This window comes from Enhydra lutris, unplaced genomic scaffold (assembly GCF_002288905.1).
Source record: "Enhydra lutris kenyoni isolate GAN:26980312 unplaced genomic scaffold, ASM228890v2 scaffoldscaffold13, whole genome shotgun sequence".
Classification (NCBI taxonomy): Eukaryota; Metazoa; Chordata; class Mammalia; order Carnivora; family Mustelidae; genus Enhydra; species Enhydra lutris.
The window spans coordinates 41,501,854-41,528,809 of record NW_019154097.1 but is presented as its reverse complement, the minus strand read 5'-3'; the positions used below and the strand labels follow the sequence as shown (position 1 = coordinate 41,528,809).

The following is a 26,956-nucleotide window of genomic DNA, read 5'->3' as shown; positions in this document are numbered from 1 at the left end:
AGCACAGGCAGACAGAGAGGCAGAGGGAGAAGCAGGCTCCCCGCCGAGCAAGGAGCCCGATGTGGGACTCGATCCCAGGACGCTGGGATCATGACCTGAGCCTGAGGCAGCCGCTTAACCAACTGAGCCACCCAGGCGTCCCAAGAATATTACTTGTCTTAACACATACGTCGCAATAATGCAAGAATCCTAAGACACCGACGAAACCACTGGTCTAGAAATTACAAATAAAACACACCTCTATTTGAGACGCATAAGGTAACATCTGTCTGCATCTTCCCCTCTACCTCCATGTGCATGCTCAGGCCTCCTCCACTTCAAACCAAGCAAAAAAATAACACACCCCGTCCCGAAGAAATCCCAGAGTTTTGTCTCCCTTCTCCTCCCAAGATACCATTTGCTCTCTGTTCTTCCTACAAACATTAGGCGATCTGCCTTCTGCCTCTACCAAACCACGGAGAATACTGTGGTAATGGGCATTAATAATCTTCCATATGCAAATATTTGGGGACTTTTCCTCCAAATCAGTTGACTACTTTAATCTTAAATATTTTCTTCTTAAGAAGTTTACTTTGCGGGGCGCCTGGGTGGCTCAGTGGTTTAAAGCCTCTGCCTTTGGCTCAGGTCATGATCCCAGAGTCCTGGGATCGAGCCCCACATCGGGCTGTCTGCTCAGCAGGGAGCCTGCTTCCTCCATTCTCTCTCTCTCTCTGCCTGCCTCTGCCTACTTGTGATCTCTGTCTGTCGAATAAATAAATAAAATCTTAAAAAAAAAAAAAGTTTACTTTGCTGTCACCTAACATTTGAACTTCACACTTTAGTAACGTAGACTGCTAGTCACCTATAACCCCATTCTCCGCTTCCTCCTTACCAAGCAGAATGCCTCCACTATTTAAGGACAACAGTACACTCCCCTCAAAGATGGTATTTCCCAACCTCCCTCAGCAGGACGTGCTAAGGGACCAAGTTTTGGCCAACAAGATGTAAACGCAAGAGTTACACAAATCATTTTAAGAAGATGTGCCCCTTCTTGTATCTGTCCTCACACGGCCTGCTCAGAATGAAGGCCAATATGATGCCTGGCGCTCTAGGAAGCTTTTTTTTTTTTTTTTTTTTTAGAGATTTTATTTATTTATTTTCCTAGGAGAGGACACGAGCGGGGGGGGCGGCAGGCAGGGGGGAAGCAGACTCCCTGCTGAGCAGAGAGCCCGAGGTGGGACTCAATCCCAGGACCCTGGGATCATGACCTGAGCTGAAGGCAGATGCTTAACCCACTGAACCACCCAGGTGTCCCTAAATAAATAAAATCTTTAAAAAAGGGGGGGATGAAATCTTGCCATTTGCAAGGACATGGATGGAGAAAGAGAATTATGCTAAGTGAAATAAATCAGAGAAAGACAAATAACATATGATTTTAGTTTTATGTGGAACTTAAGAAACAGACTTAACTGAAGAGCACAAACTGATGGTTACCAGAGGGGGTGAATGAAACAGTGACGGGGACAGAGGAGGGCACTTGTCCTGATGACCAGTGGGTGTGTATGCACATGCTCAATCACTGAATTGTACACCCGAAACTGATAGCACACTGTTAACTAACTAGGATGGAAGTAAAACCTTAAAAAAAAAAAAGTGGCCAGAAGAAACACATACCCCAAACACATCAAGAACCATCATACCACGGGGCACCTGGTGGCTCAGCAGGTTAAGCATCTGCCTTCAGCTCAGGTCATGGTCCTGAGGTCCTAGGATCAAGCCCCACATCGGGCTCCCTGTCAGTGGGGAGTCAGCAGGGAGTCTGCTTGTCCCTCGTCCTCTCCTGCTCCCTCTCCCCATCTCTCTCAAACAAATAAGTGAAATCTTAAAAAACAATGCTTTAGTTAGGTCATTGGTTAATTAAACATCATGAAACATCAGTAATACAGTCGTCTTCCAGCGAACAGCAGTGACCCGCTCCTGAAACCTAACATCACACATAAAAATGCCAAAGGAAGCATATTTCCCATTGTTTGAAGTGAGAAAAATTAAAATGTTACACATAAAAATCTCCAAAGACTTTCTTAAAATGAAAATAAAAGAAGGTAAAATGTCCATAAACAGTAGTAACTCTTCTACCAGTCTGTAATATACGTTAAACACTAATTCCGGACTTAACAACTAAAACCAAACAAGGTTGGGTGCGCAGTGAAGTGGCCTCCCGCGGGGTGGGCACCCCCGCGGCCACCTGGTGAGCTTTTCAAATTGTCTGCACCGGACGCTGGGGAGCTTCCGGCTGCACCTGGAAGGTCATTCAGGGCTGTCCTTGCATCACCGTTTTGTTTCAAATGCTGTACTATGTTTTGAAAAAAACATATAAATTTTGTCCTTGTAAATATCAATTAAAAACACTGTAGCGAAGACTCCTGGGCTCCAGGAAGTCTAGATGTTAGAAAGTCGTTGTACTTCGAAACCCCGCCCTACAGGAAGACGGTCTATAGGGTGTTCCTGGATTTGGAAGAGGTTGTCTCTTCCTATAGCCTTCCGGTGATCTGATGATACAGGAGCTGGAGTCAAAGGGTAGATAAAATTCTATCAACCTGTAGATAGCTAGATCTTTAAAGCCACTTAATCATTTTTTGAGCCGCAGTCTGTCACTACTGTTCACCATCATTCAAGCCACAATCTACTCAGGGCTGACCTTAATGTACACCAGGCTTCATGTAAAAGACACTTTCTCAAATGGAAAACAGCTTTGGCCCTGAAAGTCCTCTGCCCAAGATGCATATTACTCTGTGTATTGGTTACTTAGACCATCAAATTCTAGAAATTTCTACTGAATACATTATCCACTGCCACAGTAACGACCTATATAAAATTACAGCAAAGTTGAAAGACAAAATGTAAACTGTTCTTCTCCAATGTTATCATAGATTTTATTTTTAATGAAAACTGGAAAACTTGTTAAAATATTATCCACAACCCCACAGTGACACAACTATTATGAATGTCTTTGTTCAACTTAATTTTTTGGTCAAAAAAGTAAATAATTGGAATTTACATTAAAAAATGCTTTTTCACTTTCAAACGACTGGGAGTGGTTTTAGGACCACCAATTTTAACAATTTTTTAAACTCTGGGTATGCCAGGTGCTATAAAGGTGCGGACAGTGAGATCTCTAAGTCCATTTTGCATTTTTTGAGTCAGCACAGATCCCTTGTTGTTGTTTTTTTAAACCACAGTTGAAGAATTCCCAACACTGCCTTTACCTCCTGTCATCCCCCCAGCCCCCGCACCGTGCACTCCTGCAGAACGGAACCTGCGCAGGAGCCACACAAGCTTCTTGTGTCTCCAAGCTCTGCTCTCCTTTCCCACTGAGAATGCACCTTAGCAGGAGTGGGGGCTTTCCAGGAGCGCCGGACAGCCGGGAGACCAGGGCTAGAGCGAAGCCCACTTTAACTCTGTTACCCACCTGTGGCCCCTACAGATTATGCCTTAAGTCCTAGCCAGCGGTTAAAGCTCAGGCTCCGTTCCCGCCACCTCCTACAGGAAACTTCTGATCCCAGAGACTCCTTACAGTCTTACAGTCCCTGCGCGTCTTCCCAGCACTCACCACCTCCTGCTGAAACTGTCCGTCCATCCCCAGAGGACTGCAATTCCTCCAGGGCACTGGACCATACCCAACTACACCCCCGGCCTCGCACAGGACTGGAAACAAAATAAACTCAAAGTAAGAGTCGGCCGAAAAGAGCGCCGTAAAAACAAGCCTCTGAAACACCGACAATCAATTGTGATCAAAAATTATTCTAAGAGGCCCATGACCACTGTTCAAGTCTGCGCTAATCTCATTAAGAAGAGCACTGACGTATGGAGCCCGCCCACACACGACTGCTGTACTCAGAGTTTTACACACGCCGGGTCACTCACTCCCCAAGCGTCGGCTGGCGCACACGGACACCTCTTACCCCCACCTGACCGGTGGGAAGCAAAGGCTCTCCTGAGGCTCGGTGGTTTACCAAGGTCACAGAGCTGGCGGGCGCCCTGGTACAATCAGACACCTCCCTCACGCTCACCTCCTGAAGACGGGAAAGACACCCCACAGGGTTCCACCAAATACTCTGACGAGACATGATGCAGAAACAAGCACTGTCAGAAAGCCTCAAAAGGGTAAAAACCAAAAAAGCAACAACAAAAGCTGGTGATGGAATCTGAAAGAAAAGTCTCTGTTTCTCCGTAAACACCGTACCGAATGGTAATGAAGTAACAAGTTCACGACCGCCGGGTGACCAGTGTGTGTCTCGGGGGTTATTTTGTGTGTTGGGTAGACTGTGTAGGAAAAGCAAATAAACACAATGTTGAACAGTGCTTAAGATGAAAATACGCGTACATGAGACAATGAACATGTCCTACGTTCTAGAACCCACTATCACCTGGCCTACAATCGAATCTCTGCTGTCAGGAGCATTTCATTTCCTACAACGCCTGCTCTGCTTGAGCCGAGCCTCAGTAAGGACGGCAAACACCAAAAAGAAAAGGAATACAAAATGGTATTTATGATTCTTTTCTCTAGAAAAATTATCTTCCTGGGGCAGCTTCCCATGGCTCTCCTTTTAAAAAGCAGGAACACTCTGAAAAGGTACAAAGAGGAAAACAGCCGAAGATCTCCTCCTCCTCAGACACTCAGGTCAAACAGCAGTAAGACTTTGTTTACAGAACGCCGCACAGTGTTTAACGTAACTGGTTCTCGGCTGACGGACATGCCGTTTGCTTCCAATCTTCTGCTGTTGTAAATAATGTCACAATGAATGATCCTGCGTATATTCCACTTCATGTGGATGTAACTATGTCTCAGGGTAAATTACCAGGTACGAACCACTCACTCAAAGGGCACATGCATTTTTTATTTTAATAGACAGCATAAAAGCATCCCTCAAAGATGAGGTTGTACCAATTTATGTTCTCACCAGAGATGCAGGAAAGTACTTGCTTCCTCACTGACATTTTAATCTATATTTATGTGCCATTTGTATCTCATTTTCCACGAAGGGCGTGTATCTTTGGCTTATCTCCCTATGGGGTTTATCACTCCTTTACTTAATGATTGGTAGTAGCATTTTCATTAAGTTTAAAATAGTTTGGTATTTTAAAGTTTCCTAACTTTATTTACGTTATTTTAAACTTTGATTTAGAAATCTTTTTTCAAAAATATCCCCATCCCAAAACACACTGTCATACAGCTGAGAAATATTCAAGGAAAGAAATGAGAGGGTTGACTAGTATTTTATGTTTTAAAGGCAAAAGACAAGGGATCGTTCCCTTCTTACACTAAGAGGTCAGGAAGGAATGTAATGATTCACAAAGAAAATAATCCTTAAGAGAGAAATAGAACTTACTTTTCATATGTGATCTTTACACTTTCTTGTGTTTTGAGACTTAAGTTTTTTATTTGGAGATACTGCAAAATACATATTATGTATTTTATATATATATGTAAATAAACGTGGCGATAGCACAAAAATGCATGCACACGCATGTTTATAAATGTGTGCATGTATATGTCTAAATATACTTGCTCCCAGTGTTACAGAAACGTGCTCCATTTTAAAACTCAACACAAGAAAGGACCCACAGACAATATATACCAAGTAAAGCAACAGAGAAGATTATGTTCTGAAGATGTTTGCATCAAAACTCTTTTCCGAATTTCCCTCTTGTACTGAATTTCTCCTGCCTCTAAAGAGTTAGTGTTTTTTCTTTAAAAAAAAAAAAAAGTCATTTCTGGTCTACACATGCAAAGCACCCTTCCCCACCTTGAGCGGGTGCCGTAGCGTGGACCACCTGCAGGGAGCTCTGCAAGGTGCAGGACGGCTAGGCCCCCACTACCTACACTTGTGGCTTTTGATCCCGGCCGCAGACAACTGTATATGCGCCGCTGACCTTATCCTTGTCAAACTTTCCTGATCACTTTCAACTGATACTCAGTCAGAAATCGGACCTCTCTTTAGAAGGTCTACCAGAGTGTTCGCTGTGGGTGAATCCAGGATGAGCTGCCGCAGTTCCCGCGGATTTTCAGAAATCACTACCTGTCCTTGACGGGCCAGGAGGGCCACCAACTCAGTGCCCCACATTTCCTGTTTGGCACCATACAGACGCCTCAGCTAGACAGGACATTTCCACAGAGCAGGGAGCCCCAGCTGGTCTAAGGTGGCCCGAAGTAGGGGCCCACAGAATAAACACAGAGGGGTACTGACGGGTAAATGGTGATGTCCTGGCCTAGAAGGTCATACAGGACTTTGTCACCCTCTTGTGACCCACGAAAGCCAAGGGAGCTGCCCCGAGGGCTTCTCAAAAGCCACCTCAACTACTGAATGAGAACACGGGCCGATTCCTGATGAGCAGTCATCTCACGGGTTTCTCGGTCTAAACCGATTTCTCGGTGCCCTGATGATCAATCAAGAAGAGGGACCCGGGGCAGGGGCGTGGGACTCTCCCTGCTGCTAAGATTGGGGCATCTCAACAGGGACCGTCATGCCTCTTCAGGGAGGCCCTGACTAAGCACACAGTGAGGAAGGCACAGGCCCTCTTGGCAGGACGCTGGCACAGAGGGCTTCATGTGGTCCCCCCACAGGCCACCTCCGAGGGCTTCTTTTTTTAATCCTGGGGCTCAGCGCCTACCTGGAGACACACAGATCTATCCAAGGGGGAGCCATGATGTTCAGCTCCGCGGACCAAGTCACTGGGCCACGAGCAATGCCTCCCAGAGGCTTTTTTTTTTTTTTAAGATTTTATTTATTTGACAGACAGAGATCACAAGTAGGCAGAGAGGCAGGCAGAGAGACAGAGGGGGAAGCAGGCTCCCCACTGTGCAGAGAGCCCGATGCAGGGCTCAATCCCAGGACCCTGAGATCATGACCTGAGCCGAAGGCAGAGGCTTAACCCACCGAGCCACCCAGGCGCCCCACAGAGGCTCTGTTTAAACCAGTGGTGATGGACGTGGGATTACTGCCCGCTACCACACTGGAATTCCTTTAATGCAAGCTTAGGAGCATTTTACCCCTAAAGAGCACTTCACCGGCTTCTGTGAGGTTGGGCCATCAAGTATGCGCTTAAAGAAGCACCGTTCCAAATATTCTGTAATCTGGCACTCGGCGTGGGGTGAAGAGAAAGTCTGAGTCTTAGAAGCAAATACAATAAAGAAGGGGTGGTTGCGGGAGAGGAGGGATCCAGAGGACTTTAGTCCCAGCACCTTCCTTTCTAAAACTGGTGGAGGAAGGAGGTCACTTGAGCCAACCAATTCTCAACCAAAAACACCTCTAAGAACACAGGAAAACCTGTGACTTGTCTACCCCCTAAAAGACGTTAGTTTCGGCAGTCGGTCGTGTCTATGCGGTCAGTCCGTGCTGACCTCACTGTAACGCACGGACACGGAAGCCGGCGCGGCCTTCGTCGAAGCGCAGACGGCTGCCGGTCTTCCTCGCGCATCGAGCAACACTCCGAACGACGCATGACGATGTTGATTCAATCCAAAAGTGTTTCCTTCCCAGGTGCAACAACAGGCAACTTATAATTTAACTCGTCATTCAGATCAGATGAAATCGTCCCCCAGCACCAGTGTCTGGGCAAGAGACCATTACAGAACTCCACAGTGATAATGTTTTCACAAACTTTTGCAAACCCATGAAAATCACCTCATCGCAGCGCAGAATACAGAAAACGTCCTGCTGCCCCGGTTCATAGGACAAAGAGAGGGAAAGGTGGTAAGTTTCCTCCTCGGACTGACTCCGTCTTCCGGATACGGAGTAGCGGCCGACAAGTCTCCCCGGGCTTGTGCTCTTTCTGTCTCTCTCTCTTTCTCAAATGAATAAATAAAATCTTTTTTTTTTTTTTAGATTTTATTTATTTATTTGACAGAGACACGGTGAGAGGGGGAGGACAAGCAGGGGGAGTGGGAGAGGGGGAAGCAGGCTTCCCACTGAGCAGGGAGCCCAATGTGGGGCTCAATCCCAGGACCCTGGGATCAGGACCTGAGCCGAAAGCAGATGCTTAATGACTGAGAGATACCCAGGAGCCCCAATAAATAAAAACTTTAAAAAAGGGGGGGTTAAAAAAGGAATACCAAGAAGCCAAACAACTTCACAAACCTCCATTTTATCAATCTCTACCTCATAACAAATGAGCAAAGACAAAGCACAACGATGCACATGAAGGATCAGCAGTTCTAGAACTCAGTAAGCCGCCATTTAACAAACGTTAGCTATCGGAACTTTATTATTAAACATAAGAACTTACAGCAAAAATGCCCTCTGCAAGGTCCAATGTCTGCCTTACATGTACTTCAATGCTGAACCCCAGCCTCCAGTCTCGCCAGCAGGGCTAGGGAGGTGCAGACCTGGCTGAGCACCCCGGGAATGGCTGGGAGGTGCCGGACAGGGCCCGTGTGGGCTTTGTGGGCAGACCCCGAGGAGTAACAGCCCTGGAAGGTGGGACACACTCTACAGAGATACGCAGGGAGTTGAAGACCTAAGCACAAACCATAAAGGCTTTAAAAAAAAAATGTTTTAACATTTTTAATAAAAGGCTGGGCTGATGAAGATGTTCAGAAATGACAGGAGGGACGGTCGCCCAGCATCGTGAATGTACTAAAAAATCACTGACTTGCACAACCTGGAAGGGAGAGTTTCATGGTACACCAATATGTGTCAAGCAGAACGGCAACATGAACGGAGAGCACGTGTGTCCGTCCCGTCGGATCGGAGAGCTGTTACCCAGCGGCTGCAGGCAGCGAGGGGAGACGGCAGACTTAAGTGTGGTCACCCGCATCTTTGTCACCTGGAGGGCTTCTGGACCGGCAGAAATCTTCTAAGCCTTTCTCTAGGTTCCCTGACAAACCGGAGGTATCCCCTCACGAAGTGGGATCCATGGGGTCTTTCATGAACCGTGAGCATCTGTTCAGCTCTACAGAGCTTGCAAGGTGGTGGTCCCTTCTGGGAACCCGAATGCCGGCACACGTGTGTTCTTATCTTCGTTCCATAAATACTTACTAAATGCGCATCCAGCACAGGCCAACAATGGTCGGAGGCCCTGAGGGTCCAGCAGGAAACAAGACAAGGTCCCTGCTCGCGCGGCTCCTGTCGGACTGGGGAAGAGCCGGACAGCAGGCGCACACGTCGGGCAGTGACCTGCGCTACGGGAAAGATCGGCGGGAAGAGGCACCGGAGCGCTGCTGAGGAGGGCAACTCCGGCCCGCGGGTAGTCAGCTGAGGGCTCTGACAAGGTGATGTTTGAACGGAGTCTCGAGGAAGTGAGAAAACCAACCCCACCCATGTCAGGGAGGGAGCATTACTGAAAGAAATTCTCCTAAGAATCCCCAAAGCGTGTCTAAACCAGCAGTAGGGAAGTAAGCAAGGCCCATGACGGCGATTACGGAAACGGACCGCAACACGGGACGATGTGCACCCGCTCTTAGAGGGACGCACAGCAGATAAAACCACAGCAGACACCGAGTCAGTTTAAAAAGCCAGCAGGGTCACCTGTTCGTGAGGACGGACCATGGCAAGTGTCCTACGCCAGTCCCCGAAGCACAGCCGCGTCCGGAGCACTGGGAGAAAAGAAATCCGGCTGCAGACGTGAGCAACCTGCAGCGACGCTCGCGGCCGGCCACGGACCCTGCAGAAACCGCCTGCACAGGCGCGCGAGACCCCCGTTCCGTCTACACTCGCGGAGAGCTGGAGACCGCAGAAAACCGAAACGCCCAGCCCCGGGAGAACGAGGGCGACACTGCGGATGGACGGCTCCGCGGCCGTTGCAGTGTCTGAGTAAACCTCAGAGCAGATTAGGAAACCAACACGCAGAAGCTGCGGTGCGGCGGGCGGGGAGTTACCGCTTCGTGGGCAGTTTGTCCGGGAAGACGGCTCTGGAGATGGACGGCGGTGACGGGCACACAACCACGTGAATGTACTCAGTGCCACTGAACTGACCATGTAAAAACGGGTGAAACAGGGAATTTTATTGTTTTCAACTGGTCCCAAGAAAGGACAAATTGCAGAATGGTATTTATAGGATGATACTATAATGTACAGTTTTAAAATATGGAAAACAGCTGTTCGTGGAGTTGTAAATACGGAGTGAAGTATAGAAACAGCACGGGATGATAAACACGAAATAGGCACTGATCGCCCCTGAGAGAGCGGAAAGGAAGCGTAACAGAAACGAGGCCCACCGGGACCACAACTGAATTTATGGTATTTTGTTTCTCACTGACGGCAGTTCCATTGGTATTTACCATCTTACTTGCGATCTCCTCTTAAATGTCCCAAATCAATCCTATACACAAGACTGGTGACAGGGCATTACATTTTAAAATTCAGACGCGAGCACTCCATGATGTTTTGGATGTTTCTATCTAGATCTTAGGAGGCAGGGACGGTCATTAACCCTACCTCACAGATGAGAAAGCTGAGCCTACACAGCCAGGAGGTGGTAGGAGACAGGATTCAAACGTAGGCGTGTTTTGGAATCCCAAGCTCACAACTACCACACCAAGACTAATCGTTGGGAAACAACCAAATACACACCAAGAGGGGAGTGGGGCAATGTATTCTGATCATGTGGCAATTGCGTGTCACACCGTGATGGGAGCTGGGAGTACCGTGGTGGGCAAGAAGACGTAGACCTTCCACGTTCCTGAGTGCCGGATGTAGGCACTGTGGGACATAAACCAGGGAAGGGGAAGGAGGGAGTCATGGAAGGCTGCCAACAGCAAAATTAAACTGTTATATCCATAAAGTAGGCAAAATTAATCTATGGTGACAGAAGTTGATATTTTCAATAAATAGTTTAATTGTGGCATTATAAATAAAGAGTACAGTTGTAAAAGTACGTATGGTATGATCTCATTTTGTAAGTAAAATACACGCACATACACACACACACACACACACAAGTTAGCGCTCCGGAAGACACACAGCATTAAGTGTTTTTTATCTTTAACGTCTGGTGGCACACGAGTCATCTTATTTCTTCATTGCAGTAATCTCTACTTCCAACTTGGATTTTAGCAGATATGCTTGGACAATTATCTGATGAAAGGGAACACCTTTAATTTCTTCATTAAATGCTGCTGCTGCTCTTGGTTCAGAAGGTTCACGTTCGTCACGGGAGGATCTAGAGTTCGCTCTCCACGCTTCATCCTCCCCATCCAACCCACTACACAGCGGCATCTGCACAACTCACTGCCGTCCACTTCCTTTCGACATCGTCCTTGGAGACCAACTGATAAACCAAGTTTCTTTTTCCTCGTACCTTAACCTTCTCCTTTTCTCTCTCTGGAGCCTAACTGCTTCTCCGAACTGTAGGTAACCTACGTACTTGTATGGAGCTGCACCAGACCTTTACCAAATTCTTCCCAGACTTGCTCTCTCCACACTCATTTCGAAAGCTTCGACACTGGTTCTCCCAAGGCTCCTTCTTCACTCCTCTCTAGACGCTCCTGAACAAGCCCACGCCCTGCTGCCTTCGACCTACCAACCTACTGCCACAGGTAGACTGTCCTGTGGACGTGCTCGCACGCTAACGCGGCTGAGGTCCCAGACGTCTGGGCAGTGACCCGATGACCCGATGACCAGGTGACCGACGTCGCAACACGACCCTAAGACGCACCACACTCATCTTTCCCTGACACAAGCTTGGGTAGAGGTCAGGGCTGGAGAAAACCTGTTTACTACACACTTCCTGGCCCCCGAGGGAGCCCATCGGTCTGTGGACACTGGCTTCGGAGGCCACTCCTGGAGAGATCAGGCACGCAGTCGCGGTCTGACCGCAAAAATGGCTACAACCAGGGCATCCTTCTCGTCAAGCAAGGAGAGTGAAACGGCATCAACCCAGGCCGCCTGGAATCAACACCCCCGGAGGCCCGGGGAGAGGGCTCGAGGGTTAGAAGGAGGTGGACAGCAAGATAAAGCCTAAGAGAGGATGACAATAAAGAACAGACCAGACCACAGTCCAACGGACCAAGGCTCAAGGCAGACTTTGGCATCAGTGACGGGAGGCGGCTCAGTCAGCGGGGGAACAAGTCGGAACGACGGAGGGGACGGGACGCTCGCTCATCCGAAAGGGAGGGAAGCAGGACAATACGCTATTCCACTGCATCCAAGATACTCCAGATGGTAAGACACAATTACTTTCTCCCTCCGTCACGACGATAACAAGAATGCCCGTTAAACACGACGCACCATCTCTGGCTGGGCCTGACGCGAGAAATGACCCAGTGTGTAAGTGGCGTCTCCAGGGCAGCAGAGGCACCAAGGCTGCCTCCCAAGGGTGAAGAAGACAGGGACCCGGGGCGTCTGTGCGCCTCAGACGGCTCCACAGCCGATTCTTGATTTCAGCTCCGGTTGTGACTCAGCCTCCTGAGACCGAGCCCCCTGCGCTGGGCGCAGAGAAGTCACCTTGGGATTCTCTTCCTCCTCTTCTCCCCCCACCCCTCCCCCTGCTCTGGTGTTTCTCTCTAGAAAACAAACCTTTATTTTAAAAAAAAAAAAAAAAAAAAAAAGACAGGAACCTGACTTACTGTTGGGTCCCCACCATTAAACAAGTGCGCCAGAACATGACACACTCTTGCTGGCCCCACTGGCCAACAATCAGGAAGTGAGTGACCAGGGGAAAACTCGGTGTTGTCTCCTGCGTGTGTCCCTTACTGGTAATGCACACAGAACACTTCCGGTCACCACGTGTGAGGGGTTTTCCCCCAGTTGGGCGTCCTACAATTTAACTCATTTCTGTCACTACGGCACACTGTACATGCCAGAGACAAATCCAGGCTGTCACCTATGCTTCTGACCAATGGGCCATAGAAATCAGAGGTTCCCATGACCCTTCCCCCACAGATTCAGTTAATTTGCTAAAGCAGCTTACAGAACTCAGGGAAACACTTACGCATATTTGCCAGTTTATTAATGGATACAGCTGAGCAACCAGGTGAGAAGATAGGTAAGATCTGGGAACCAGCCCAGGAACTTCTGTCCCCATGGAGCTGGGGTGTGTTACCCTCCTGGTGTGAATGTGTTCACCAACCAGGGAGCTCCCCAAGTCCCCGACAAGGATTTTTATGGAGGCTTCTCACATAGGTCTGATCAATTATTTACTCCATTTCCAGCCCCTCTCCTCTCTCTAGAGAAGTGGGGAGAATTAGCAGAAAATTCCAACCTTCTAATCAGCTCGGTCTTTCTGGTGACCGCCCTCAATCTAGGAGCCACCCAGGAGCCCACCCAGAGTTCCCTCACTAGAACAACGACGGTCCTTGTGGCCTTACCACTCAGGGATCTACCAGGGTTTTAAGAGCCCTTTGTTAAGTCTGGGGTCAAAGATGAAATACTCATGCTTCTTGTACTCTTACCACTTCGAAAATTACAAATGTTCTAGGAGTTCTGTGCCAGGAACTGGGTACAGAAACCAACATATAAATAGTTTCTATTATCGCACACCGAGATGGAAGACTAAGCTGTCCTTAACGGGAAGGTCACACAGAAGTATCAGTAGCATGGAAACATGCTATGACCTGAGTTTAAGGACAAAAGCAACATACTAACTTGAATGATATATATAAAAAAGCACTCCCCAAGGATTAAATGTTAGCAGTAGTTGTCTCAAGGTCGATTTATAGGTAACTTCTTCCCTTGCCTCTTTATATTTCTCTTTACTTTTCCCAAATTTCCATAATGAACACATAATGTTTTTATGATCAGGGATAAGGAAGTCAAATATTCAATTTTTTTTAAAAGATTTTATTTACTTATTTGACAGAGAGAGAGCACAAGTAGGCAGAGAGGCAGGCAGAGAGAGGGGAGGAAGCAGGCTCCCCGCTAAGCAGGGAGCCCGATATGGGGCTCAATCCCAGGACCCTGGGATCATGACCTGAGCCAAAGGCAGAGGCTTTAACCCATTGAGCCACCCAGGCGCCCCCAATGTTTGTTTTTTAATCGGCAAATTGTGGGCCACGCAGACACCCTGATGTCTAAATATTAGACACAAAGCTATGTCAACGTATAATAAGCCCTTCTTAACCATGAAACAGTATCAACTCCAATAACATCAGGTCAGAGCACACTCAGATCCGCAGAAAGAGTGCTAATGTTCACTTCTGATATGCAAGAAAGTGTAATGCAGAAAACTGTTTTTGTTTTTCTTTTCAAATATGAGGTTTCAAGCATACTGCTATTATCGCTTGTCCTACTGGATCTCCACGCGGGCGTACCAGCGTGCCGGCAGAAACACGTCTGGTCACACCGCTGACAGAAGTCTACTGCCAGAGGCAGGCAGTGCTGTCCCGTACAAGACAGATTTCTCTTTTTTCAAAAAAGGACTATTTGACAAGTAGCTATCTGGACGGAAATTGGAGCTGACACATTTTTGCTGTGTTATCTTGATGGAATTGCTTTTTAGCTCCCCATACTCAAGTACTAATATATTTCTCTCCTCATATTTGAAACGGAACATTCTGACAAAGGATAAAGATCTGGAAGCGTAAACACTATACTTGCCAAGAGTTAAAAAAAAAAAAAAAAAAATCCTCCTACCTTCTTCTACTTTGGGTTACATTAGCTCATAAATAGGCTGAAAATCTTGGGACACATCAAATTTCTCTGTTTAAAACAAGTAACAAGTAACAAAAAAGTACACAAGTACTAAAAGCCTAAACAAGTACAAAAGATAATAGTACAGATGTGCAGACATTCTAATTAAAACATCTGAGGGGCGCCTGGGTGGCTCAGTGGGTTAAGCCTCTACCTTCAGCTCAGGTCATGATCTCAGGGTCCTGGGATCGAGCCCCACATCGGGCTCTCTGCTCAGCAGGGAGCCTGCTTCCTCCCCCCTCTCTCTGCCTGCCTCTCTGCCTACTTGTGATCTCTCTCTCTCTCTCTCTGTGTCAAATAAATAAATAAAATCTTTTTAAAAAAATCTGAAAAGTCACTCTTATTTAAAAGTTTTTATTTAAAAACTCAGTGATACCAGATTACAGTCTGACCCTACCTCGTAAGAACAGTTGCAACTAAGTGTTCCATTTGTGAGTGTTAAGCAGCAGTAAAACAGACCTTTCTTGATAGTATCTACTGTATCAATGATATTCGATATTGAGAAGGAAATAACACAGCTACAATTAAGAAAAGTTTTCAGAGCAGCTTCCTGCCACAGATAACAGACATTCTTTCTTAAATGGCGACGTAAACCATATAATAAGAAACAGGGACTCTAATTGCTACAAAACGCTTAGAATGTGGCTGCCCTGATCTGCCAGCACACAGTTGCACATTTTTTTAAGCCGGCTCCACACCCAGCACGGAGCCCCACACCAGGCTCGAATTCACGACCCGTGAGATCATGACCTGAGCGGAGATGAAGAGTCACGGATGCTGAACCGACGGAGCCGCCCAGGTGCTCATCTGCCGGCGGATCGTCTCAACAGCCCAAGGAACCCTTTCCAACCAGAGCTACGTGGACACAATAATGACGTTGTGTGTAAAAAGCTCACAGGTTAGAAAACACTGCAGAACTTCAAGTTACTGCATTACTCTCAGTGAGTCAATCCGAAGTACTGAGAATGGAAACGGACATGCAAAGGCTTGTGACTTCGAGATAAGAATGCGTTTTGTGAAAAATTCTGACCAAAAGAGAAAAGCAGCAGCTATTAAGCCCATCTAGTAAAGCGCACTTCTGGTCTCCCGCAGCTGACTCGGAACACAGCGCGGCTAACGAGCTCAGACGCGTCCCAGGACGCCGGCTCCTGCTGGCCGCCTCCAACCTACGCGCATTCCCACTTGCAGGCCACCCAACGCCCGTCTCGGCCGCAGGTAAAGGCCACAGAGCTAAGCGTGGAGTCCAGAGACCGAGATTTTAGGAGCCCACGAGGCACCCAGCCTGCCCGCCTTATAAATCACCCACCCAGCTTGATCATCTATAAAGAGTCCAAGACGATCGGACACCACGTGCGGATTCTGCGCTGCCTACAGAACGTCAGCCTTAATCGCCAAATCACCAAACACAGGTACGGATTTAACTTCTCCAGCACAAAAGAGGGGGAGGGGGAGTTGTCAACATCTGAACAGTCCGGAAACATGTATGTACATGTCAGCACTGCGGAGTCCGTTGGGTTTCCACCCATTCATGCTCTAAGGATCACTGTGAAATACCATTAAGTGTGCTGCGCTAGACCTCGTGTGCGGCTCAGACAGGAGCGAGGAATCCAGCTGAGGAGAAAAGCAGCGAAGATAAAACAAAAGAAATGACGTGTGTTTATTGATACAAAACCCAAGGAGAGAGACGGGGACGGCGTTCTGCCCCTGGGGAAGGCTTCAGACCTGAAGTGCTCATGACACCGAGCCCCACGGGTCACAAAGAACTTCCGCGGGTCACAAAGAACTTCTGCAGGTCAAAGACACAGAAAGAAAGGGTGACCCAGGCTCCGGGGAGGGAACCCAAAACTCAAGAAGTGGTGGGCCCATCGGCAGGAAGTACGGCCTTCTGAGGCCGGACAGAGAAGGGTGAAGTATGTGCCGGGCAAAGGAGAGAGAGGAGGGATGTTCAAAATGCAGATTCTCAAATCCCACTAGGAATAAGAAACTGATTTTTGAAGGTCCTGCGGGTCTTCCCATTATCTGTTGTGTTTGGGTAAAGTGTCGAGAACTGCGGGGCCAAAGCGAGAGGACAGGAAGGGGGATTGCTACATGAGAACAACAGAGGCAGAACTAACAGAAAATACCAACTATCGAGATCGGGGTTAATGGAAAAGAAGAATCAGAAGGCGACGTGAGGTCTGAAAGAATAGGAAAGTAAGTATGACGTAAGAGAAGGCATAAGAAAGGGCAAATATGGGCTCCTGGGTGGTTCAGTCAGTTAAAGCATCTGCCTTCCACTCAGGTCATGATCTCCTGGTCCTGAGATCAAGTCCCACCCAGGCTCCCTGCTCAGCAGGAAGTCTGCCTCTCTCTCTCTCTCTTCTGCTTCCCCTGCCCTCTCTGTGTCAAGTAACTAAATAAAATCTTTTAAAATAAAATTGAAAAACAAAAGAAAGAAAGGGCAAATGTTGGCAGAGAAAGCCAAAATCTGGACATTCTGAGGTTGCATTCCCTACTGGGTAGGAAATTTGGTCTTAGAAATTCAAGAAAATTAGCCTCATATTTGACCATATACAATATTTGCTGGCACATCTTCTAGGGCTGCTACGAGCTGGCTACTTTGCAACGTTTTATTAACTTCTGGACTATGTCTCTGTCTCCCTAAATACGTGAAGGGCAAATTATACATATAAGGCAGAGTGCTACAAACTTAAGAGGAACTCAACAAATATTTACTGAATAAGAAAGTAGAAGGCTAAACAAAGGTTGAAGGTTTTCTTCTTTTTTTATGATTATTATTTTTAAAAGAAAAGGAAAAAAACCCTCTTCTCCACTTCTTTTCTCTCTCTCGCTCTTTTAAAGATGTCACAGTTCTTACCTTTGCTGCCAAAGCTTTTAAGCTATCGAGGAATCTCTGCCAGAAATCCTTGAAGAGTGGGCGGTCGATTTTCTTCAGGCGATCTTCGGTGCTAGCATCCACACTGACATACAGCTGGGTAACTGGTTTGAGGTTCCTTCGTAATTTAAAAAAACAAAAAACGGGAAAAATTATGCCTGTATCAGGCTTTTCATGATGTAGAATTTACAGCCTACAGGAGATGGGGTAATAAAACATCGCACAGGTCTACAGGCTTCTGCCTCTCCCAAAGGACTGAAGAAACGATTTTCATAATGTGGCAGGATGGGCTGTCAGTTGATTATGTCTAACAATGACCGGACGCCATTCTTAAGAAACTGAAAGCGTTCAATCACTTAAAATTGGCCCCTCTTCAAACACTAGCTTTTAGTGGAAAACAAACAAAATGAGATCTAGCTTCAGGTCAGGCACCATGAGCCCAGGGCAATCAGAAGGGGTCTCAGACTTGGGTTTCGCCGTGAACTCCGCCGCTCAAGCTTCATACGGCGGAAGCGCCGCAGCCGTGTGGGGTCTGTGCTGACAGGCCACCTCCCATCCTCAATTCACTGAGGAAGAAGTTTTCGAAGGACCGAGAAACAACCCAAAAAGCTCAAACCTTTTTTGAGCCTCACCTGTGCCTTGGAGAGCCAGAGTGGGTTTAAAGTTCAGCCTTGTGGAAGCGAACAATGACCGACTAGTCAGGGAGCTCTAAGCAGTGTGAAGCTAAAAGAGCAACCAAGCCTTATAAAGGACCATACCCCCAAGAAGAATGTGTGCGGCAGGTTAGGCTTCTGTGCCTTCTTGATCAGTCTCCTGACCACCACTCACCCTCCACTACTCCACATCACGGACTCATTTCGTTAAAGTCATTCATTCTTATCTAGTCCACTTGGTAGTTAAAGTCCAGACTGCATGCTTTCCAAAACCTTCCTGTTCTCCCTTCAAATGGGTCCCATAGGGGCTCCTGGGTGGCTCAGTTGGTTAGGCATCTGCCTTCGGCTTAGGTCATGATCCCAGAGTTCCGGGATCAAGCCCCACATGGGGCTCCCCACTCAGTGAGGAGTCTGCTTCGCCCTCTGACCGCCCCCTCTTGTGCTCTCGCTCTCTCTCTTTCTAATAAATTAAAAACAAAAAACAAAAGAGTGTCATAATTCATCTTCTTCGATAAATTTGCAACTAGGAAGACATTTCCCTTTAATAATGCTTTGACCAAATTCTTCACTATTAGCTTTCCAGAATTTGTATTTACCCCCAGAATTTATTTATGCATTTTTTGCTTCAAAGTCTATGCACTTTTAAAAACTGAAATATAATTCACATGCCATAAAATTCACCACCGAAGTGGTTTATGTTTTTGTATCTATCAGTATCAGCCTAATCAGTCTCTGACTGTTAAGACCTCGAAGGGCAAGAACCGTATTTCTTTTAACCCAGCCACGCAGGCAGGTCCGTGAAGCTACTTTTTACTCGGTATTGTTGACTTGAGCTAACCTAACTTTTTAGGGCATGCAGGCCAAACCAACGCTTGTAATGATCTGGTTAGTGACATATGGAAAAATCAGAAGGGTCTAAACCCAAAGTTATTAAGAGTGGAGACTCTCTGACCAAAGTTAAGAAGTGATTAAAATACTGACAGACTCATTGCTTTAATCCGTCTCCAACACTGGCATACAAAGGGAATCCTTAAAAGTTCAACCCTGTGTCACGACTGAGCAAAGGACATCAATTACTGAAAACGAAAAACAGGAGCATCCTGTTAATGGCACATTCGGTCTCATCACCCCTCTTGCTGGGGGCCTCCTTAATAACAGACAAGCTATGCTACCTTAACTGGACTTTATGTCGTACAGAAAATAGAAGTAGAAGAGACTGTTTTAACGGATACTGCTGGCTATCATTATCTGATACTTACAGGACTTTGTCATAAAGCTGCCTAATGCAAAGTGGGAACCAGCGTGACCTTTCACTACGCCTTCGTAACTACTTAGGATTATGAACAGTAAATTCCAAAGGCCACAGTTATTTTACAAACTTCCTTCACTTGCAAAAAAGGAAGCCCTGGACACTAACAGTACCAGTAAGAAATTTTAGTCGGTACTAAAATCTGAGATGCTATGATCAAGGAAGTTTGTACATCTCTTACCAAAGAGCCGAGGAAGCATGAAGAGGAGTTAAAGTCCCTGGGAATTACAGGGCTTATTCCTAAGGGACTCAAAACATGAAAAGTACCTTGGAGAAATATTCTGAGCCTCAAGGATCTTACATCTGCCTCGGATTGGCCTCTATTCCCCAGGACAAGCAAGAGGTTCTTGGCACGGCCATTTATCCATCACCATTCTATACAGAGATTGCATCGTTTTTGTTCCCAAAATGCAAGAGAATGCTATAACCTTAAAATAATGATAATAATTTGTGACAATGCTGCTGAGAACAATTAAAAAGGACAATAAAATAAAAGGGAAATACAATCCTAAACCCCATCCCCAGTGAAAATACCCAGTGAATCTTGGTAAGATTATTGTGACGATCCTTCATCCTGCTCATTTAAATCTGAATTAAGAACAATCATAAATACAAATGCGCTGACAACTGGACATAAAAATCCCTCTTCCTTTTTTGCCTTTCCATAGAGATTAGCAGGCCACTGGCTTGGAAGGTAGAATGAGAAACAATCTCTACAGCAAGGAAAAAAGGTAGAGATTTAAGTTTGCAAGAAATCAAACAGCTTAGAGAGTAAGTTTGACGTTCCTACTGAACAAAACATTAAAAAAAAAATAACCAAAGTGGTCCAAACATCGACAGCATTAAAACCAGAATCTGGGCTGTTAGTTGCGGCCGAATTATGCAAGAGGAGAAGAGGAGGACGACGAAGGGGAAGGATTTACCGAGTATTCGTCAGGTGCTGGGTGCTCTGTGCTTCACCCTTCTCTTTAGTTCATGAAACCTTCACAGTAAAACAACACGGTAGTCGCTACTTCTACCAACTTTAGACACGATGAAACTGAGACTCAAAAGGCTAAGTAGCTTGTTTGAGAATCCACAAGTATCAATACTGACACCCAAGCTGAGATGGGACCCCAGAGCCTGCTCCCCCAGCCCCGCACCTCAACGCCTGCCTCAGACGGTCAGTTCACAGACAGTACTGGCTGGCCCTTTGTCAAGGAAAGCCTCACAGCAGTGTTTCTCCAAGTGTGGTCAGGACCACCCGTATCAGAGGCACCTGCAAACTCACGTTCCGGGGCCTCTCTCAAGACTGAATCATCTTCTAGGAATGGAGCCTTAGAAAGTGTATTGTTGTATTAGTTTCAAGAACTTCTCCACATTGATCAAGTAAGTTGAAAACACAAATAAATGGGAAGATATCCCATGTTCATGGATCAGAAGAATTAATATGGTGATAATGAAAATGACTGTTAACACCCAAAGCCATCTATAGATTCAGGGCAATCCCTACTAAATTCCAATGACCCTTTTCACAGAAAGAGAAAAAACAATCCTAAATTTCCTACAGAACCACAAAAGACTCCAAATAGCCAGAGCAATCCTAATGAAAAAAAAAGAACAAAGCAGGAAGCATTGTACTTCCTGCTGATCTGAAACTACAGCACAGAAATACAGTAATAAAAAAGTATGATGTTAACACTCACATGAAAACATGAATGACATTAAAGCAAACAGACAAATGGAACAGAATCAGGAATCCCGAGATAAACCCATGTGTATATATAGTCAACAACGAGGGAGCCAAGATCACTCTATGTGGAAAGGGCAGTCTCTTCACCAAATGGTGCTGGGAAAACTGGATCCCTGCATCACTCACAAAAGCTAAGTCAAAATGGAGTAAAGACTTAAATAAAAGACCCCAAACTGTAAAATTCCTAGAAGAAAACACAGGGAAAAGGTCTTTCACCTTGGTCTTGGCAACAGGTTTTGGATAGGACACCAAAAGTGCAGGCAACAACAACAACAACAAAACGAACAAGTGAACTGCACCAAATTAAAGAGCTTCTGCACAACAAAGTCAGAGAGGCAACCTCCAGAATGGAAGAAAATCTCCGCAAATCATATGTCTGAACAGGTTTCATATCCAAAATATGTAAGGAACTCCTACAACTGAAAAGCAAAAAACCTAATCTGATATTTAAAAATGGGCAAAGGACTAGCACGGACATTTTTCCAAAGAAGACATGCGAGTGGCCAACAGGTGCTTGAAAAGGACCTCAACGTCGCTCATAAGCAAGGAGATGTCAATCCAAGTACCAGCCCCGTGGGGAATGGCTCTTCTCGAGAAGACAAGAGATGACACGAGCGATGAGGACGCACAGAGGAAAGGGAACCCTGTGCACTGCTGGTGGGAATGTAAATTGGTACAGTCACTATGGAGGCTCCTCAAAAACACGAGAAACAGAACTACCATATGATGCAGCAGTCCCACTTCTGGGTGTTTATCCAAAAGAACGAAATCAGTATCTTGAAAAGATATCTGCATCCCCACGTGCACTGCAGCGTTATTCACAACAGCTCAGACATGGACAAGTGTCTATCACCGGATGAACGGATAAAGAAAATGCCACATTATTCAGCCATGAGGAAAAAGGAAATTCTGTCATTTGCAACATGACGGATGAACCTGGAGGACATTATGCAAAGTGAGATGAGCCAAATACGGAAAGACAAATGCTGCACAAACTTACCTGTATGTGGAATCTTTAAAAAGAAAAAGAAAGAAGACATTTTCGATTAGCTGTTTTCTTCCCTGTGTATGGGCCACCACACTCACTTCTTGGTCTATTTCATGATTTTTTAAACAAACATTTAACATTTTATATAATATCACGCACGACTCTGGGCATCAGATACCTCCCAACGCAGGGCTGCTGTTTTTTATTCGTTTGTCGCTGTTTTCGTTGTTACTGAACTTCTCTGGTAAGTTCTGGAATCCTTCCTTGTGTTCAGCCTGCTTGGTTAGCTTAGTAGTCTGCTAGTGGCCGGCCAGAAACAGCCCTAAGCGCCTCAACCAGGAAGGCTCCCGCCTCCGCCGAGGCTTGTGTGTGTCGGGGCAAGTGGAGGCGGACAGCTGACAACCCTGCCTCGGTTTGCTTCAGACTTCAGCATCAGGCGGGGGTGAGAGCGTAAAGCCTTGTCACGTCTCCCTGGCAGGCCCGGCTTCTAGCTTCCCAGGAACACACAGGAGCTTTTCAAAGTTCCCTATGAATATCTCATTCCCCAGCTTTTCCTTTAATCTCTTCAATCGGCGTCTTGCTCGCCCCAACCACAACCACTGCTTCAGGCGGCTGCGGAGCTGAACGGCTGCTGATAACTGGCCCCAACAAGAAACCCTCCCACGCCCCCCGAGAACAGCTTCTTCCCTGCACAGGATGAGTGACTTCAATAAAGACAAGCCCTGTGCATGGGCTTCCAGGCAACGGCCTCAGAACCCGCGGAACGACGGTTCTCTGCGGACGGGACTCTGAAGGAGCCGTGCTCGGTTCCGCACCCCCTCGCTGGTGTTTCCTGGGGCTACAAGCTATCGGGTTTAGGCTACTGCAGCGCTGGGGCAGTGGGGATGGACTAGGACATATTAAGACAACACGAAGCTTAGGACACGAAACAGGACATATTAACGCATCACAAGACTTAATGTCCCCATTGGGATTCAACCATTTTTCTAGAATAAATGCTCCTCAGACTGTTGTGTGTCTTTGGCTAAGAAAAAGTTGATTCTGACCATGTTTGCTAGTGTTCTCACTGCTTTTGCAGAGCAGCAGGTTCTGTACTCTGTTAATCCAGCTGACATCTATCCCGTAAGCTTCGCTTCTATTCCCCTCACTACCCATCACAGTATTTTCGACATCCACTGTGACTTCGTGAACCCATCAGAAGTAACTGATAAATTACAAACATACTAGAATATTCTATTAATCTCTCCGTGTTGATTTATAGTGTGATTCCAGGATGTTCAGGTATCATGCTCTATACTTTGTTCAATACTTTGCTGAAACTTGCTATAATGCCCAGCATATGGCCATTAGATGATTGGTCTGCAAGCAAATTCCATGCTCTCAAAAAAATTATATGCCAAAGTTTCTGGCTCCAATGCTCAATTTCTGTAACACAGGCTAAATTTGTTGCTTTAGTTGTTCAAATCTTCACTACTGCTATTGATTTTAATTTGCTTCTTTTAACAGTTTGAGAGAATTATATTAAAAACCTACCATCTCTCATAGTTCTTTCAATATTGAGATCATGTTATTGTGTATACGAGTTTTAAATTGTTAAATTCTTTTATGTTCCCAGTGGGTTTAAAATTTTATTAAGAAACATCTACCTTATCTCGAGTAATGACGCCTGTTTTAAAGTACGCTTTGACCAAATTACTACTTAGCCTACCTTTCCAAAAGTGAAACTTCTAAGTGTTTTCATGTATGATCTCGTATACTCACAATGCCACTATAAGATGGTCATGATTATAAAATCCGTTCACAGGTTAGGAAGCTGGGCCCTGAGAAGTTATTTTCTCAGTGTCACTAAGACAGCAAGAGATTCAGTTAGGATTCAAACCAGATCTCTTCTAGACCAGAGCCCAGCTCTTAACACCTGACTCTATTTCCTCTTTTTTAGCCTATCTAGACCTGCATATTTATTTTTTTTAACGATCTTATTTATTTATTAGAAAAAAGGAGAGCATGAGTGGGGGAAGGGGTAGAGGGAGAGGGGGAAGCAGGCTCCCCGCTGAGCAGAGAGCCCAACGTGGGGCTCGATCCCAGGACCCTGAGATCATGACCTGAGCCGAAGGCAGACACTTCACCGACTGAGCCACCCAGGCACCCCTAGACCAGTGTATTTCTGAAAGGTACTCTATCAATTCACAGACACAAGAGAAGACTATATTTTAAACTTAACATATTTACTACAAACAAAACAGGCTGGGAGGGGGAGAAAAGCTTCTACTCAAAGGATCAGGTGATTATTTATAATCCTCATTTAATTGGAAGCTATTTTCTGTAACCTAAAAAATACAAGAAAACTATTTGAGCTAAAAAATACACAAAAACTATTTTTATTAAAATTCATGCATTTCTTCAAACATTCACTAAGCATCTAGTATGGGAAGAGCTATCCAATTTATAGAGGTTCTCTGACACATACGGTAAATGTCTTAGCAAAAACTAAAAACAAAACATACAGCAAACAAAATCACAGAAATACTGATGGGAGAAGCAAAACAAAGAGCATGCAGTTCACACGCGGCTTCAGTGCTCAACAGTAAATGAGCAAAGGGACAAATCCGGTGGAGGCAGCGAGGTCTGGGAGTTAAGCGCTCATCGTGCCCCAGCTCGATATGGAACACAGTTCTGTCTTCTTGGGATCAGCTGCTGGCACACAGACAGCTGTGCATCAACAATATTTACCAGAAAAGAAAAATCAGATTTTAAGTGTAGACTTAAAAATAACATAAAACAGATAAGAAAATAATGAAAAAAATGGGGACTCAAGATGAAACTAAGAGTATGTCCGTCCATAAGAGCTACACAAAGTCTATAAGGAGACTCTAAACCCTAAAACACTCATGAAAAGAGAGACACGGTCATAGGTTTCAAATGTCCAAGGAAGAACAAATCAGTCAGTTCTCGGAGAATCCTCAGAGAAGAAGCTACTCCGTGTTGCAGAACATCACTCCCAACAGCTTCATCACCGCACAACACGAGGACCTCCCGAGGTCTGCTTTAACAAGGTGTCTCACTGCAGGGCACTGGCATCACAGCCCAGGGCAATCTGAGAAGGGGTAACGTGGCGTGCGCTAGCAGAACGACGGTGTGATGGACCTCTCTGACCGCAGGGCTGAGTGCAAACTCTGCCTGTACAGAATTACAAGGGTCCTAAACCCACTTGTCTACCGGAGCCAAGGAGAGAGTGTGAGTCAGGCAAGCCACTTTTATAGGAGAAAGTTCTTTGGACACCAAAACGCAAACTGCATATGAAACACCCAAGAATATTCTTTCCGTACGCAAAGTGACATGCTTCCATTTTCCTTGACCATGTGGTACCTTCCATGGTTTTGTATTTGTTAGAAACGGTGACCGAAATTTCTCTGCAATGAGAGAATGAACCGTGCAACTCCTCTGACAAGTGGCCAGTGACACTCAGCCTTATGGCGGAGACAACAAAACGGGGAACAGTCTGGCAAACTGAAAACCACAGCTTCTTCAAAGGAATAACCATTACCTGGTGTCTATACGAGTTCAATACTTTGCTGAAACTTGCTATAATGCCCAGATATGCTTCCTTATGCTTCGTGCCTGGCACAGAGTTCCTAAAACCCTTGGCATTTCCCGAGTGACAGAGGTGAGAGAAGCATCTTTTGTTATCCATACTAGCCCCCTTCAACCATAAAGATTTACTTTACTAATGAGGTGACTCCTGCTGGGCCCCTAGACAGCTTCAGGATGGGGCTGACAGCCAGAAGAACCAACCACGTGATTATAGGGTTGGAACTTTCAGATCCACCCCCAACCTCCAGGGAGGGAGACAGGCTGGAGGCTGAGCTAATCACCAACTGAGAAAGACTGACTCAATCCTGTCTATGTAAACATGATGGGGTTCCAAATGCTTCCGGCTGGTGAACACACTGAGGTACTGGGTGTTGGGGGGGGTAAGACAGGGGGTTACTGTGCCTGGAGATGGGATGGAAGTGTAGTGCCCCCCATAGCGGGTCCCTTGATCTCTTCCATGTGGCTATTCCTGATCTGTATACTTTATAATAAACCAATAATAGTCATAAACGGTTTTCCCTGATTTCTGTGAGCAGTTCTAGCACATCACTGAGCTTGAGGAAGGAGTCATGGGAAGCCCCGATCTATAGCTCGCCGGTCAGAAGAACCGGTGCGATATGGGACTGCGCCCGGTGCCGGAAGTGCGGCACTCTTATCAGACTGAGGCCCTAAGCTACGCAGTCTGCCCGGCCCCAGCTGGTGTCCGCGGAGAACCGGAAAGCTGCGGGTGTGGAGAACCCCACACATCCGGTGTCAGAGGGCCGTGAGTGATAAAACCAGCTAGGAGTGAAGTGTTCTGGTATTGGCAAAGCAGCACTTTTTCCTTGGCTTCTAACAATTTTTCCCAGACTGTCTTCCAAAAGTCAGAAATTCAGATTTTATGCAAAATCTCTGGATGTTAAGTGTTGCCCTAAAAACACAAACAAAAAGCTTTTAAACATGGTTCAGGACAAATAAAACCTACTTCTGACCAACTGCCAATCTGAAACCTTTGGGCCTCTCCAGCCAACCCATAAAATTATCTTTTTTTTTTTTTTTTCAACTGAGTTCCTAAAAAAATAGGGAATCCCAGTGGTTCAAGGTTAACCTCCTTGACCACTACAGCCCGTTGTGCCATACACTGGACGACAAACACGGCCCTAAATTCCTCCTCTCCCTATATCCATGTCCCCTTGCCCCGCAGCTAGGGGTGCCCTCTCAGT

The 26,956-nt window shown here is 46.2% G+C and overlaps 1 protein-coding gene across 1 annotated transcript in view; it reads right to left on the bottom strand.

The window, feature by feature from the left end:
* LOC111146247 (S-adenosyl-L-methionine-dependent tRNA 4-demethylwyosine synthase-like) overlaps positions 1–26,956 on the bottom strand; it is a 204,297-nt gene that overhangs the window by 60,516 nt on the left and 116,825 nt on the right. Inside the window, exon 13 of the mRNA XM_022501708.1 lies at positions 17,464–17,599. Within this exon, the coding sequence (XP_022357416.1) occupies positions 17,464–17,599 (136 nt within the window). The remainder of the gene's footprint in view (positions 1–17,463; positions 17,600–26,956) is intronic.